Source organism: Bidens hawaiensis, unplaced genomic scaffold (genome assembly GCF_021521415.1).
Source record: "Bidens hawaiensis isolate Kalapana, Puna unplaced genomic scaffold, B.hawaiensis_p1.1 tig00026342_1, whole genome shotgun sequence".
NCBI lineage: Eukaryota > Viridiplantae > Streptophyta > Magnoliopsida > Asterales > Asteraceae > Bidens > Bidens hawaiensis.
This window is the reverse complement of record NW_027505068.1, coordinates 11,474-26,544: the sequence shown is the minus strand read 5'-3', so window position 1 is coordinate 26,544 and position 15,071 is coordinate 11,474. Positions and strand designations below refer to the sequence as shown.

Below are 15,071 nucleotides of genomic sequence, written 5' to 3'. Positions count from 1 at the left end.
CCAAGGTATGGACAAAAAATATGATCAAAGCAGCGACAGCTCACTGACAACAGTACGACGAGGAGCACGCTCTAGTACTTAATGTCACTATCAGCCGCTGCCTACTCACCAACCCCTGTCGTGGCACGTACATAGCCTGCAGTTGGTGGAAAAGGAATAGTATATAGCCGGCCTGGTCACTATCAGCCGCTGCCTACCCACCAACCACCAGCATGGCACATGCGTAGCCCACAATTGGTAGAAAAGGAATATTATACAGCTGGCTGTACCTGCTTGGACACCTACCTTCGGCTATAAATACTCCAACACCTTGGAACGGTATCATATCTTATTATCATATCTTCTCATATATCTGCTCTAGTCATTTCTCTTAATATACACTTATATTCAAGAGCAATCTAGTCTGATTCTCACGCCGGAGGGTGGTCACAAGGAGGTACCCCCCCCTTCTCAGTGACGAGCTCACGGTGTCTGTTTTGCAGGTCATCTGAAGAACAACCATCTTTGCCGGACCTAACCCTCGTGGGAAACATCTATTTAACCCCCAGATTATCCGTAGTCTGCCGGGGTCACCTAGTGTTTCTTCATGTTCCTTGTAAAGAAAACGAGCAGCTGATTAAGAAAACGAATAACAGTAGCCTAGGGTTTCTGTAATGCAATGGTTGATCGATGATTTGAGAGAGAGAGAGAGAGAGGGAGAACGCTTACCGGTTAACAAGTGAGAAAGAGGTCTAGGGTTTCAAAGGTAGAATAGAAGGAAGGAGAGTGTAAGGGGGTGTGTGATATTCTTATTTTGCTCTCTGCTCATTCTCTAAACTTCTCAAACCCATATAATATAATTTAACATAAAGTTTAAGAAAACCATCAAAATCACATCTCCAATCCATTCCCATGAGTTATATGGCAACTAAAGTAAATCCCTAAATATAATGACTCATTTTTGATCCATACCATATAATATATCACATATCTCCCAATCACCATTTACTATATAATAAGACAAAAGAGAAAAAAAATAATAAATAATTAATTTATGGATATGAATATGGAATAGAATGTGAAAGAATATTGAAAAAGAATAGATAAATTTATGGAATGACGTTTTTTTAGCTAAATTATAAGGAAAAATATATGGAATATGAATGCTCTTATAACTTTTTATTAAGTTAATAAGTTACAAAAGTGAAACTTATGGAACTTTTTTTCTCACAATATAAGCAATCCCAAACACCTTATTACTTCTCAAAAAGTTTATAAGTTATAAGCTGATGAAAATAAGCAATCCCAAACACCCCCTAATTTGGCATCCAATTAGGGAAAAATATGTTTAAAAGAAAATTGTTTTTTATTGTCTGGTTGAAAAAAAAAAGTTAATTATGGTTTGTGGGCCGAAACTACTTACGTTTTTTCTTTTTAAAAATGAGTAGTTTGTGTTCCTGTGGTTGTTGGGCAGAAATAGTTTGCGTCCATTCCTATAACGATGTCCATATGTCTCGTAAGTAATTTAACATAATGGGGGCGTTTGAGGCTTTTCACCCTATCCGTGAAAACCCTAACCATGTGAACCTTGGTATTTTCTGCAACCAAACCATTTGTGCCCCTATGCATCTTTGCCACCTCCACTTTTATTTCTGCCTCCATCGCACCTCTGTACATGCATCTCATCGATTGTAACACATTGTCCCTCCACCGACCGTAGCACACCACCTCCACCACCCGTCATAACTCATCGCCTTCTCCACCACTCGTATCCCACCGCCTCCTACACCCATTGCCTTCCCACCCTTCATAATTCTGTTGTCGCTAAAAGCCAACGTTGAAACACATATTGTGGCAGTAAAACTAAATGTAATTAATTAGCTGGAATCAACCCTAAGCACCTTTCGTTGCACTTATTTATGGTGTTGAAATTTTGGCCTAACCTAAGATGTGACATCCAATATGAACGAGGAGACGTGGAGGATAAGATCAAGTAGGTGGTGTGGAAGTTTAGTAAAGTATCGGCGCCTAATTATATCTAACAATGAAGTGTATTAATGTTTTTTGTTGAGTAAGTGTTTTTGTTAATGAAGTTTTTTCGTTGACTATTGTTTTTTCTCTTAATCAATTTCACTATTTCTGATCATACATGTATGCAACTTATGCTAACTATAGTTTGCAATGATTGTGGATTGTTTCTAATACAATTAGGTAATGTTATTTATTATGCATAAGAATTAGAATTTGGAGGGAGATAGATATAGGGATACAAACTGCATGGGCATTTTTTCGGCTCCAGTAAAACACTTGAATTCTCATAACCGACTTGTGTGGTGTTTGTAGTGCTTTACCAAACATAATTAGAGACTGTTTGACAAACTCGATCATCAAAGTTAAAGAGAAATGTAAAAAGTTCTTTTAAACTTTTAACTTTGGTCATCAAAGCTATTTGTCCTTCAAACTTTTAGTAATCAAAATGTTACACGTTTACACTTTTAACACAAATACTTTTAGCATTTCAACTTCGGCCACATAACTTTTCTTTTTTTGACAGTTTGTAACGAAACAAAATTATACCAACAGAGTTACTGTCGGCTCCTTTCATATATATGACAAGGTAACCGGCATGGGCGTTAGAGTCCCTTCGCAGATCAAGTCTAAGCCGCCTCAACGCTTCAATTCACATGATCTAAAGGATAAAAGGGGCCATAACGATACACCCTAATAATATACAGGGATCGATACGTATTTATACGGATATCATCTCACTTATAAAACCCCAAATCCAACCTTCAAAACGACTTTTGCGGCCAATCTTTCTTCTCTCCATCGAGAGCTCAAATCAGCCACAGATTTGCTTGCTGCACGTAAAACCCTAATTCCTTTATTATCTTCATTTTACTCAATAATTATTCCATGTTTACAAATTATTATCATTTTTCAAGTAGATAATTAGCATTAGCTTCAAGTAGATGTTATTATTTGCATCTAACAGCAGAAATTGGGGACAATTAGTTAGGTTTAAGCAGCACTTATGTTAGGTTAGGGTTTAGACAGTTGTTAATTGTAGTTTCATTATCCAATTGGTGATAGGTTGTTCATGAAAGTGGTGCTACCATCATGAAGTCTGCAGGACATGCTTTGCTTTCTTCTTTTAAACCTCCTTATTATTCTTTTCCCACAAAAACCTGTCGCAGATTGCCGTCAAACTTAATTTGTGGAATTTTAACTGCTAAATCAAGGAACTTGAACACACACAATCAGAAGCATCAGCTGCGCCTTTCGAATTTTGACATGGTTGTGGAACAGTATTTACCTCCTTGGTTCAGGTATATACTAATAATAAGAATATTTTATAGTTTTACGAGTTGGAAGTTTATGTTTTGAAGTATTTTTGATTTCTTGATAGCGTTGCTCCGATGATGGAGTGGACGGACAATCATTACAGGACAATGGCTCGCCTTATATCGAAACATGCGTGGTTGTATACAGAAATGCTGGCTGCAGAGACGATTGTTTACCAGGAGAAGAATTTGGTACGCGAGTGATTTAGTTGGTTGTGCGTGTGTTTTGTGTGGTTGTGCAAATGCTGATGATATGGTGAATGGAGATTATATTGACATAAAACATATACATACATATATATGTATGTGTACATAATTTTGTGTGCATATGATATTGTTAAACACTTAAACGTGAAGAGTGATTACTTAGGGTATTTGTAATTGTACTTTATGGTACATCTTGGAAACGGGTCGAGTTTGGTTCACACACAATGTGCTCTTTTAATTTTTTTAAAATTTAAGAAAAGCTAGTCTGTCAAATTTGATCCCAAAACGAAATTGCTTTAGTAAGTCTTATTTTTGAATAGTAGTTGTATTCATCATAAAGTATACTTTGTTTGACTTTTGACTGTTTTACTCTTCTGGTTTAATCTATTTTTAAGTAATTGTGGCGATTTTCACCTTTCAATTGTTCATGATTTGTTCTGGTTGAATCTAAATATTTGCAGACTTTTGACTTTATTTTCTTTTTGATTGATCAGGACAGATTTTTAGCCTTTTCACCAGACCAGCATCCTATTGTACTTCAAATTGGTGGAAATAACTTGGAAAATCTGGCAAAAGCAACACAGCTTGCAAACAGTTATGGCTATGACGAGATTAACTTGAAGTACGATTAATTAGTTTTAAAATTTTTTATTTATAATACCATGTTCTTAATCCATTTGTGGGCAAATTTCTTCTTCTGGCAGTTGTGGATGTCCTAGCCCAAAAGTAGCTGGACACGGGTGTTTTGGTGTGCGTCTTATGGTTGACCCAATGGTTTGAAGTTTGATCTGTGTTTCTGATTTACATTACACGGTTTTATAATTAATGAAGAACACATATGTGTGCGACAAAAATGTTATTTTTAATTATGTTAATATTTGCAAGGGAAGTTTGTTGCTGAGGCTATGAATGTCATTGCTGCTAACACGGATGTTCCCGTTAGTGTTAAATGTCGTATTGGCGTTGATGATCATGATTCATACAATGAACTCTGTAAGTTATATATTATATATTAAACGAACGAGCATGAGTAAGATTTTTTCTACATTTATGTTTGTAAGCGCTTGCTTACGATTGTTATTTGGAGTTTCTTTCTTTTTGGTCATTTCTGTTTGTAAGTTTACGTTAGTTTAAGTTTGTTTGTTTTCATTCGTTAGCATGTGTTTAAATTTTATAGGCACATTACCATTTAGTCGTTTTAATGACTTTTTAGGCCCAACATATATTTTTTTCTCATTACTTTTAATTGGTTCTAATCCAGTTATGTTTCGCTCTTTTACTTCTGTGAATCGATCTAAACTATTAGCAAACAGACATCAACAAGCACGTTCATTTTTTTAATGAATGAACACAAACAGGAAAGCCTTGTAGTTTAATTGTTTGTGCTCGAGTGGTTGTTCGGTTAAACTTACACAAACTAAGACGAACATGCTTTATTCGTGTTTATTCGGTTCGTTTACAAGCCTAATTGCAACACTTTTTTGTTCAAATTTTTTAAACTCTTCAATAAATAACTAGTATGCCAAATATGATGATTTACGTCTTTTACAGTTTCAATAATGATCTAGCTTTGCAAGTAAAATGTTTTAAGAGATTTTATATATTAAACAATTAATCCAACTTTGAAAGTGATCTCTTTACTTTTGTTCGCAGGTGATTTCATATATAAAGTTTCATCTCAATCGCCAACTAGACATTTTATAATACATTCAAGAAAGGCTTTGTTGAATGGAATAAGCCCTGCTGATAATAGAAAAATTCCTCCCTTAAAGTATGTAATTTGTCAATTGATAATCTTAAGTTGCTGATATTTTTTCTTTATTTTTTTCATAATTGTTAATGAGTTTTTGGTTGTATATTGCACAGATACGAATTCTATTACGCTCTCCTTCGTGACTTTCCCGATCTCCGGTTTACAATTAACGGAGGCATTAATAGCATTGATGAGGTCAGCATCCACACTGTTTTTCTTTTCATGTTAAGTTGTAATCTTACTTTTGTTGATATTGAATTACTAGGTGCGTGCAGCACAAAACGAAGGAGCTCACGGTGTTATGGTTGGTCGTGCTGCCTATAACAAGTATGAAAATTTGGCTCTTTCTATTTATATATCGAATCTATTTATGTATGTTTACGTATACTTGCTGTTAGTTTCCGTTTACTAAAGTTCTTAACAACTCTTTTGACAGTTCATGGGCCTTGTTAGGAAATGTTGATACTGCAATTTATGGTGCACCACCTAGCTGTGTGACACGTCGTCAGGTTTATTGCAATATGATTTTTGAATTATATAAAACTTTGGTTTTCAAGTATTTGCTTTTAAATCTGGTTTCATTAACTTCTTGTAGGTGTTGGAAAAGTACCAGGTGTATGCTGATTCAGTCATAGGAATATATGGGAATAATAAACCAAGTCTTCGTGATTTGGTTAAGGTACAAGCATCATTTGTTACATTTTTTCTTTATATTTTGTAATTTGCAGTTTTTAATATCTTATTTGCATATTATTCTTGTTATGATCCAGCCTTTATATGGTCTGTTTTGGGGTGAGCATGGAAATGGAGTGTGGAAACGAAAGGCTGATTCAGCTTTCCATCATTGCAAGGTAATAAAATTTAGTAAGCTCGATTGATTCGGTCTTTTATCAAGTTTAACAATTAACGTGTTACGTATGGTTGCATAAACTAGGGGTGTGCAAGAAAACCGAAAACTGAAAAAAAAAACCGTAAACTAAATTGTATCTATAATCCAAAAAGCCGAATCTGAATTCAGAATTCGATTTGGTTATAACTGAAAAATTAGTATTTACAATGGGTTAAATTGTCATAACCCTTAAAACTTAGTATAATATCATATTCAGGCATTGACAAATCACAATATCAAGCATACCTATTTTCAATTTTATGACAGTTATACCCTTCCCTTCCTTTGAAACTTATATTAGGATACGGGAGTTTGGAATGTAGTGAGAAGGAAAGGGTATAATGGTCATATTACAAATTGTATTCAATAAAGTGGATAAGTAATACTTAAACCCATAATAACCCTAATGGGTCAAATTGGCCATGCCTAATCGGTATGAAATTTGAAGTCTGGCTTGATAAATATAATGAGGCTCCTTATGCAAGTTTCCAGGGTATACATCAAATAGCCGTTAACAATAATAATCTACCTTTTTATTTATAAATTATTTAGAAGATCTTTATGATCTTTTCATTTCAGTTTTACCCATTTTGGAAATCATCCGTATTTATTTATTTATGTGGTCTGTTATGTTTGCAGACGTTCAAAGAATTGATGGAGACAATAACAGCAATGCCTGATTCGGTTCTGGATTCCACCCCGGTTCATGCGTATTCGACTACTTGCATCGATAAATTTGCCGATTCAAAGAATCTGTTACCGTCGCCTTATATAGTGAAGGAAGAACAAGAAGAACAGCTGTTGTATGCTTAGTTTGTGAGCATAGTAAAAACTTTTGACCGGTTAATTATTACTAGTATACTTGGTATCATGTTTTGTGCTCTCCCTAGGTGACATTCTTTGGGAAATAGATCCTGCAAGTTAAAAGAAAATTGACATTCATTGACAATTATTTTGTTTGTTGAATGTTAATCGATCATAGAGACAATGGGTTTGTGTATGCAAACATATACATATTGTTTTGTTTTTGTTTGTTTTGGAACACACTCCCTGAAAACATATACAAGTACACGGGTTTGTGTATGCAAAGGACATCAGTTTAGAAATCAATACTATGTTGAGAATTGCGAGAATCGCATAATTCACTTGTGCGCGCTTAGGTAAGAAATAAAAGGCGGGGACAATAGTGCAATCCTTTAGCTCTCGTTTTCTCACCAGAAGCATCTAACATATGTATTTCTTTACTTCTCGTTTTCTCACAACTGTGCTATAGAGCCTTTCGTCTCCACAAAAAGAAACTCAAAATCAGTCAACAATACTTGTATATCCGACTTATACAATGACGAAATCAAATCAGAGTTTGGTAGTAGCAGGTTGTGACCCATCTAAGATATTGGTGAGCTTATAATATCAAAATGGTTTTAAAATATTGTGTTTTTATCAAAATGTAAATGTTAAAAGATGATGACTTGATGCTGAAGTAGATGTCAAGTATCAAAAATGTTAAAACCGTTTTAATTTGTAAACAAGATGATCTAAAATAACACACATTGAAATGAGACATGTTGTGACCCATGCTTAGCAAAAGCCATATAATAAGGCTGAGCAGTTATAAAACAAAAGGTCCATTACATATATAGTCAAAACAATATTCTCATGACTGATATTTATATATATATAAAAGGAAGAATATTTATGAATGATTAAATGTAACTTGTTAAAATTTATCAGTTTCCACAAGTTTATACCTTAAACTTTGTTACCTCTGTCCAAAGTCCTAACTGAAGAATGCTGAATCCAATGCATCATCAAACCTCCATACCCACATACCGTTCACTGTCTGCTTCTCACTAGACAACTGTTTGAATATATCTATACTACATATAATACACTAAATAAGGGCAAATTAAGACACCCATTTTTAGGTAATTTACAACACTTAAAGCATGAGGTATATGTGTTAATAAGGGTAAACTTGTCTTTTAAACACAATTCATTCAACTTACAAGTTTGGTCCCTCATCTTTAACCATATTATGTTTTTAATTTAAGTTGTAAACTAACTTCCCACCCATGAATTTTAAACGACTATAGCATTTTCAAACGTTAATATTTTAATAAAAAAATTACACCATAAAAACGAGCATTTTATTCTCTTTAATTTAGATATGATATTGTTATAATTTTTTTCATTTTAAATAAATTAATATGTTACGTAGAGGTGTTCAGTGTCGGTTTTGATGGTTTTTAAGTTAAACTTGTGAGTCCAACCGTTAATACTGATTTTTTGTCGTCCAAAACCAAACTCAACCATTGAAAGTTGAAACCGAATCGTTACTAACGGCCTGGTTTCAGTTTGGTTTCACAATTTAAACTTTAATAATAAATTTAGTTTAAAATAATTAATAATTTAAATGTACCATCAATTTTAACTAAAAACCAACATAATATGATACTTGAGATGATCATAAATGAAAAATGATAATTTTAGCCACATAAATGGTAAATATTAATGGAAGATCTACGACATGAAATAATAACAACAAAGATTACAAAAGGAATCATATTGCAATTAGGTTAATTTACAGTCTTTTCTGGTTTCATATGGCCGGTTGCCGATATAAACCGCGAACCAACCGTTCACTACGTTTTGAATATTTTGAAACTGACCAACAAACCGAAAGTAAAAATAAAAAAGAAAAAAGAAGTCAAACCAATGACCGATTTAAACGATTTCAAGGTTTTAACCGAACCATAAACACTTATATTTGTACGTGATTGACAGGTTCAAACACTCGCTGCATCGCGCGGGCACCCGTCTAGTATCAACAAGTGAGGTAAAGATCGTGCCTATAAGGCATAAAATGCCATGAATTTTATGTGTAACTGAGTGTTTTTGTTGCAATTATGTGACTCAGAATGTCATAAATTTTAGTATTGGATCAAAAAACTTTACAAAGAATTGAGAATGGTTTGTATTAATTTACCTCATGATTACAATGAAAAAGATATAGGCACTTATATACGAATACATAGGATTATACATGGAACGCTTTAAACTTTGGTGTTGTAATATTATTATAAGACTGTGTGTTGTGGTTTAACTAGACATCCAAGATTTCCAACACACCTGAAAGTTCATTTGAGAGCGCGTAGAGTCGAGGAATGACCAATTTAGAGAGTCAAACACGATTTTGAAGTCAATTTTAAAATCATACCCTTGGAGTTGGACTTAATTACCACGAGATGATTTGTTAACTATTAGATGATCGTTAAGGATGCTTTGGTTCTCCAATATGTTAATTATGTGTCTGAAGTTAATAGATGCATGACCCCATTCAATTAACTTTATCACTACATGGAAAAACGAGGTGTTATCATCACCCTCAATTTTCCATTTTATTCTTGCATGTTGTACTTTAAGATCATTAATTGGCTATTCTTATTTCGCATTCAAGTACCTTCGATCATCCTAGCATCCAATCTCGTTGATTTTATTCATCGATAAGCACGGCAAGTTCCAGTCTGCGATCAAGGGCCTCAATGTTTTCTTTCTTTTTTTTTATACGTTTTGCCTTTAAAAAATTTTCAATTTATTTGACAGTTACATTCATGTCAGGAAGACCACAAATCCAAAGCCAATATTCATGTCCCCATTGATTTTTGGGTAACTATTAATTTCGAGCCACAAATTAAAATGCCGAAATGTAGGTGGCTCAATGTTCTTCGTTATCGTACTCAAAAGAAGGGGACAGTGATTCGATAAATTTATGTGAAGTGACTATGAGTCCGACATTTTTCTAGCAACTCTTTGTCAACAAAGAACTAATCAATCTTGCTACGTTTTCTTCACATAGTTTTGATATAAGTGAATTTACTTTCGCCTATCGTATACTCATGAAAATAAGCATTATAAATGAAGTCGTGAAATGTTCAAATTTTATTAACATCAATAAAAGTATCGAATTACAATAAAGAGACAAGTAAGTAATTGAAGTTGGAAGAACAAGTTGTGGGGATGAAAATTGAATTTAATCTTTCAACATCGGTTCTAACAACATTGAAGTCTCCCTTCATAACCCAAATACCCGGCATAGAAGATTTGAGGGCAAGCAATCCGTCCCATGAAGTTATATAAATTCTAACACGAAACTTTTTATAGTTTTATGTCTTGAATATTTTGCTAATACGAAAATATGAGATTTAGTAAGGGCAAATAACGATATGGTTTTCTTTTGGTCAATGGTCAACAAACAAGAAGTTTCTTCCTATTATAGTGGAATTAGAAAAAATCATTGTAATTTTAAGTGGATGATTTGGGATGACAAGGCTTCCCACTTTAGATTATATAAAATAGAATTTGCTTTTACATCATTTTCTTTTTGATCAAAATAGAACTACATCCTCTAACAAATTAAACACACCCTGTTGACATTGATAGGGTGTCAAACTAGGCAAGGCCCCACTAGTAGAGATTAACCTTCAATGACAGTAATATTGTACAAACTCTACATAATGTACACACAATAGTTTTGATTATATAATTTCTGAAGAAACATGGATCGACTCACTGGTAGACGATCTACTTTCCTCGGGTGTGATTATGCTATTCCACCGATGGTTTCTCTTGGATCTGGGTTCTTCCACCTACAAAACGAACAGCACCGTAAACTTACCCCTCAGAAAGGGACAGAGGGGTCCTCTTTGGGGTAACCCTCCGGTGTGAGAATAAGTATTTTGTGGAAGAAGATAATAATGTCAGATTAAGGAAATCTGAAGAGTATTGCTTAATAGCTGAATACTCTGTGTGATAGTGTTACTGGATGTAACTGTCTGATTGAATGTAATTGAATATGATTGAATGTGAATGAATGAGTGAATGTGATAAGATGATCCTTCTCCTTGTGGAGTTGATGCTGTATTTATAGTGCTAGGGTTTCCACTGATTGGGCTCAGCCTTGTTGGCCTCCTCCAATTGCTCTGCGCCACGTGTCCTCTGGGACACCTGGTGCTTTCTCATTGGTTATAATCACGTGGTAGCACATGGGTTATGCTGAGTTGTCCACCTTTCATTTGGCAGCTGTCAACATCAGCATATTCTTATTCCTTAAAAAGATACCTTCTGGAAGGTTGTCTGACGTGCACAATCAAGGTTGCCCTAATCCTGATTTGGATAAGGACGAGGTTGATTATGTGCATGTGTGATATGCGCCAATCCTGAGGATGCGCGAGGTCTTCTCTTTATTCTCACGCGCAGATGTTTCATGCGCAGATGTGATATGCACGAGCATGTGATATGCGCCGCGCGCTGATGCGCCGCGCGCATATGTGATGCGCGAGCATATGTGTGCCTGGGCATATGATGCCTGAGCATGTGTGGTGCCTGGGCATATGATGCCTGAGCATGTGTGGTGCCTGGGCATATGATGCCTGAGCATGTGATGCATGAGCATATGTGATATGCGCCATGCGCATAGGTTTTTGGCTTTAATGTCTTGATTTCAAACCTCTTGTCTATATCTTGTGGGTTGACCCGCCTTGCTCGATGTTGAGGCGGGTACATACCTCTTCAAGCCCCCCCAGTCTAATGTGTGTCTTGTCTCGCGCGAGCGAGGCAAGATAGATATTAGACTTAACAGTTTGCTCTTTTAGTAGGGGTTTGTCTTTTTCTTCATATTATTCATCGTTGCGCGAAATTCTATCCTTTTTGTTGCAAACGAATCGTCTCTGTACGTGGTTGGTTGTTGCTGACGTGGGTCAGTGATTTTGACGTGTCAGACCTTTCGTGTGCTCGAGGTGCTACAGTTGCCTTTCGTGTCCCCTCACATGCTGTCAGGGACACGTGTCGCGCTCGCGTTGGTCCGTTCCTGCGAGTGGTGGCGCGTGAGCTCTGGCAGCAGCTGTAAAGTTTCTTTTCGTGTCCCCTCACACAGTGTCTGGGACACGTGTCGCGCTCGCGTTGGCTTACACCTGCGAGTGGGGGCGCGTGAAGTCCGATCAGCACCAATATTTCTCTCTCCTGGGCCTATAAAAGCCAGCCCTTAGAGTTTTTTTATCCTTCATCTTCTTGTTTATTCTTCTGATCTCTTTTCTTTCTTTCTTTCCGATTACTTGTCTTCTGCTTCCAGGTCTCTGTTCTTCAGATCATCCTTTGCTCGTTGTCACAGTTGTATGTCTGATAGCTCAGACAACACAATCTCCCCCATCCATTGCCGTAGAAAATCGTTAGTAATGTCTACATTGAAGAAGACCGGCAAGGGGAAGAAGGCTGCTGAGGTCTCATCGGAGGAGGTAGGGAGGACCAAGGCCGTGAAGAGGTGGAATGAAATCCCCTGCAAATTGAGGCAGGCCGATCTTGACAGCCTCATCGCCTCTCAGGGTTTTCCCCCTCTGTTTGGCTGCATGTTGCCTGTGGCCGGGCAAACGGCGGCGGACCCGCCCACCGGCTATATATCCCTTTATAGCCACTTTTTCACCCACTGCAACCTTCGTCTCCCGATGACAAGGTTTGTGGGTGCGCTGCTTAAGTTTTATGGGATTCATATATCCCAAGTCCATCCGTTTGGACTTGTGCGCATGACTCACTTTGAGTTCATGTGCAAATCCCAGCGCGAGGAGCCCACACCTCGGCGCTTTCAGTTTTTTTACAAGCCCAAGATCCAAGATTCTTGGTTCTCATTTATTCCTCGCAGTCAGAAGGTGAAGTGCTCCACTGTTTCATTCAAGAGCCTTCATGACTGGTCTGAGAGGTTTTTCTATATAAGGGCTGGTGTGATCCCCATCCGCATGACCATGCGCGCGATTTCTTCTGCGCCTGCGGATGTGGGTGTCCTCAAGAACCCAACTGGCGCCTGGGTTAGAAAGTTGACCGCTGAACCATCCCCCGCCAAGAACATTTGTGAGGAGGCGCTGGTGGGGGTTGGTATGAGCAGGAGGTGGGCGGACAGCGCGTCTGAGCCCGTTATCCAAGTCGACGGCTTGTGTAAGTTTATCTCATTGCTTTACTTCTGCGCGAATAAAATTATTTTTGCTGATATCATTTGACTTGTTTTGTGCAGTCACCAAGGAGTATATCCACGCCGCATATGATGAGCATATGGAGGGTGGCTCCGTCGCGCTCGGCGCTGGGGAGGTTGGTTTCCCTGATCGCTTTGATGACATGTTCATCCCTGTTGATCTGGGATTTGTCTTCGACAGCGATGCGCCTGGTAAGCCTTTGTACTTATGCATTTTCCTTTATAATACCAAATTTTGCTAACACTTCTGTTGCATGTATTGTAGATGCGCTCGAAAACTACGAGATGTAGCTCGCGGAAGAGGAGGAGGAAGAGGAGCCGCCCCAACTAAAGCGTAAAGCTAAGGGGAAAACTGGCGCAGGGGCCAGTAAGAAACAGAAGAAGGATGATGCCCCTGTTGTTCAGGATCCTCCTACCCAGGCGGGGGGATTTGGGAAAACCCAGGGGTTTACCACTAAGGTTTCCTTGTCTTCCCTGCCTCAAAAAGTGGGCAGACCTCCTGTCCACTTGAGGTATGGTGGCGCTACCTCCTCCCTTCGCGCTACGGAAAAGGGAAGTGGCATTGCGCCTTCGACAGGTATACTTTGCTTATCCTTTGCTTATCTTTTATGGTTCTATGAGCGCGATTCTGATAGAATTACTAATGAATCTTTGCTCACTCAAATGTTTGTAGAGCCGGCGACAGCGCAACAAGATGCCGAGGCTGCGCCGGAGGTCGCTTCGAAGTCCCCTGTTTTACCCTCAAAGAAGGGTAGAATGGACTTCATGGCGATGTTTGCTTCGCGAACGGAGTTGCGCCAAGGTACGTATTGCGCTCTTTTTTTTTTTTTTTTCTGACTTTCTTTTAGATCAAGTCATAAACCAGTTCTTGTTGTTGATTTTTTCATAGAAGCCGTAGCTGGCGTACAAGCTTCTGGCGGCACTCCTGGCGCCGGCGCCAGCGCCGTTGGCTCTGCTCCTGCTCCTGCAAGCGATGAATCTCCCCTCATTGGGATTACTAAGGAGCAGGAGGCCGTTTTGCGCGCCGACCTGGCGGCGTCGAGACCTCCCTCACCTCCTCCTGCGCACAGCCCTCCTCGCGAGACTGATTTTGATTCTAGGTCACAGGAGAAGAGGCCTATTTCAGAGGAGGATGAGGAGGTTCATGCTGAAGACTCCGACGGCGCCCGCGCCAGCCCTGCAGCGCCACGAGGTTTCGCGGCGGAGCCTTCTCGTGGGGCTGGCGCTGACTTTTCTGCTTCATCCCCGCAGGTATAGGTTCTTTTTTTGCTCCGCTGCGCGGACTTCCATCTTAATGTTTTGATGACTTAGATAATTTCTTTGTTTTTGCAGGAAGCCGATCACACTTACCGCCCGAGATGGAATATTACTGAAGACAGCACATTTCAGTCCATGGGGGTGTGTGCGGAATTCTGGGCTCATGCTGTGCCTCCATCTGAAAGGAGGTTCCAGGAGGACCGCGCTCGCGACGACCTGCTCAATGATCATATGTTTGCTGGGTCGGCCTTCATTGCTGCCTCCCAAGACCTTCGCTCTGATTACGTAAAAGTACGTGATGCTCTTGCGGAAGCCAAGCAAGAGGCTAAGGTGTCTACTTGGCATCTTTCTGATGCTCGCGAGAGAGCTGAAAAGCTCCAAGCCGAGCTCAGTGAGAACAGAGCCAGTGCCAACAGCGCCTTCGTGAAGCGCGGGCATGAGCTTCAGGCGGCGCGGGAGAAGCTGCAGGCGGCGGAGGCGGACGCGGCCAAGTTTGCGCGCAGAGCGCGCGACTTGGAGCTGGAGGCGGAGGCGCGTGACTAAGCTCTTGTCCAGTCTATCACTGAAAAATCATCACTGGAGAGTGAGGTTGCGCGCCTGAAGAAGGAGTTGGCGGCCGCGCAGGCC

At 38.7% G+C, this 15,071-nt stretch overlaps 1 protein-coding gene across 3 annotated transcripts; it reads left to right on the top strand.

Moving 5' to 3' along the window:
• The first annotated feature begins 2,762 nt into the window (after window positions 1-2,762).
• LOC143610438 (uncharacterized) lies at window positions 2,763-7,146 on the top strand. Of its 3 annotated transcripts, none has more exons than XM_077084921.1 (13): window positions 2,763-2,846; window positions 3,073-3,308; window positions 3,389-3,515; window positions 4,025-4,152; window positions 4,235-4,304; window positions 4,421-4,523; window positions 5,184-5,301; window positions 5,397-5,478; window positions 5,549-5,610; window positions 5,720-5,792; window positions 5,879-5,962; window positions 6,054-6,134; window positions 6,812-7,146. In XM_077084921.1, exons 2-13 carry the CDS (start codon window positions 3,100-3,102, stop codon window positions 6,983-6,985), a joined length of 1,311 nt encoding a protein of 436 aa, XP_076941036.1. In that variant the 5' UTR covers window positions 2,763-2,846; window positions 3,073-3,099; the 3' UTR covers window positions 6,986-7,146. The 3 variants fall into 3 exon arrangements, with proteins under 3 accessions (XP_076941036.1, XP_076941035.1, XP_076941034.1); XM_077084920.1 differs by having other exon boundaries at window positions 2,780-2,846; window positions 6,054-6,147; window positions 6,822-7,146; XM_077084919.1 differs by lacking the exon at window positions 2,763-2,846 and having other exon boundaries at window positions 2,941-3,308; window positions 6,054-6,147; window positions 6,822-7,146.
• Window positions 7,147-15,071: the final 7,925 nt, after the last annotated feature.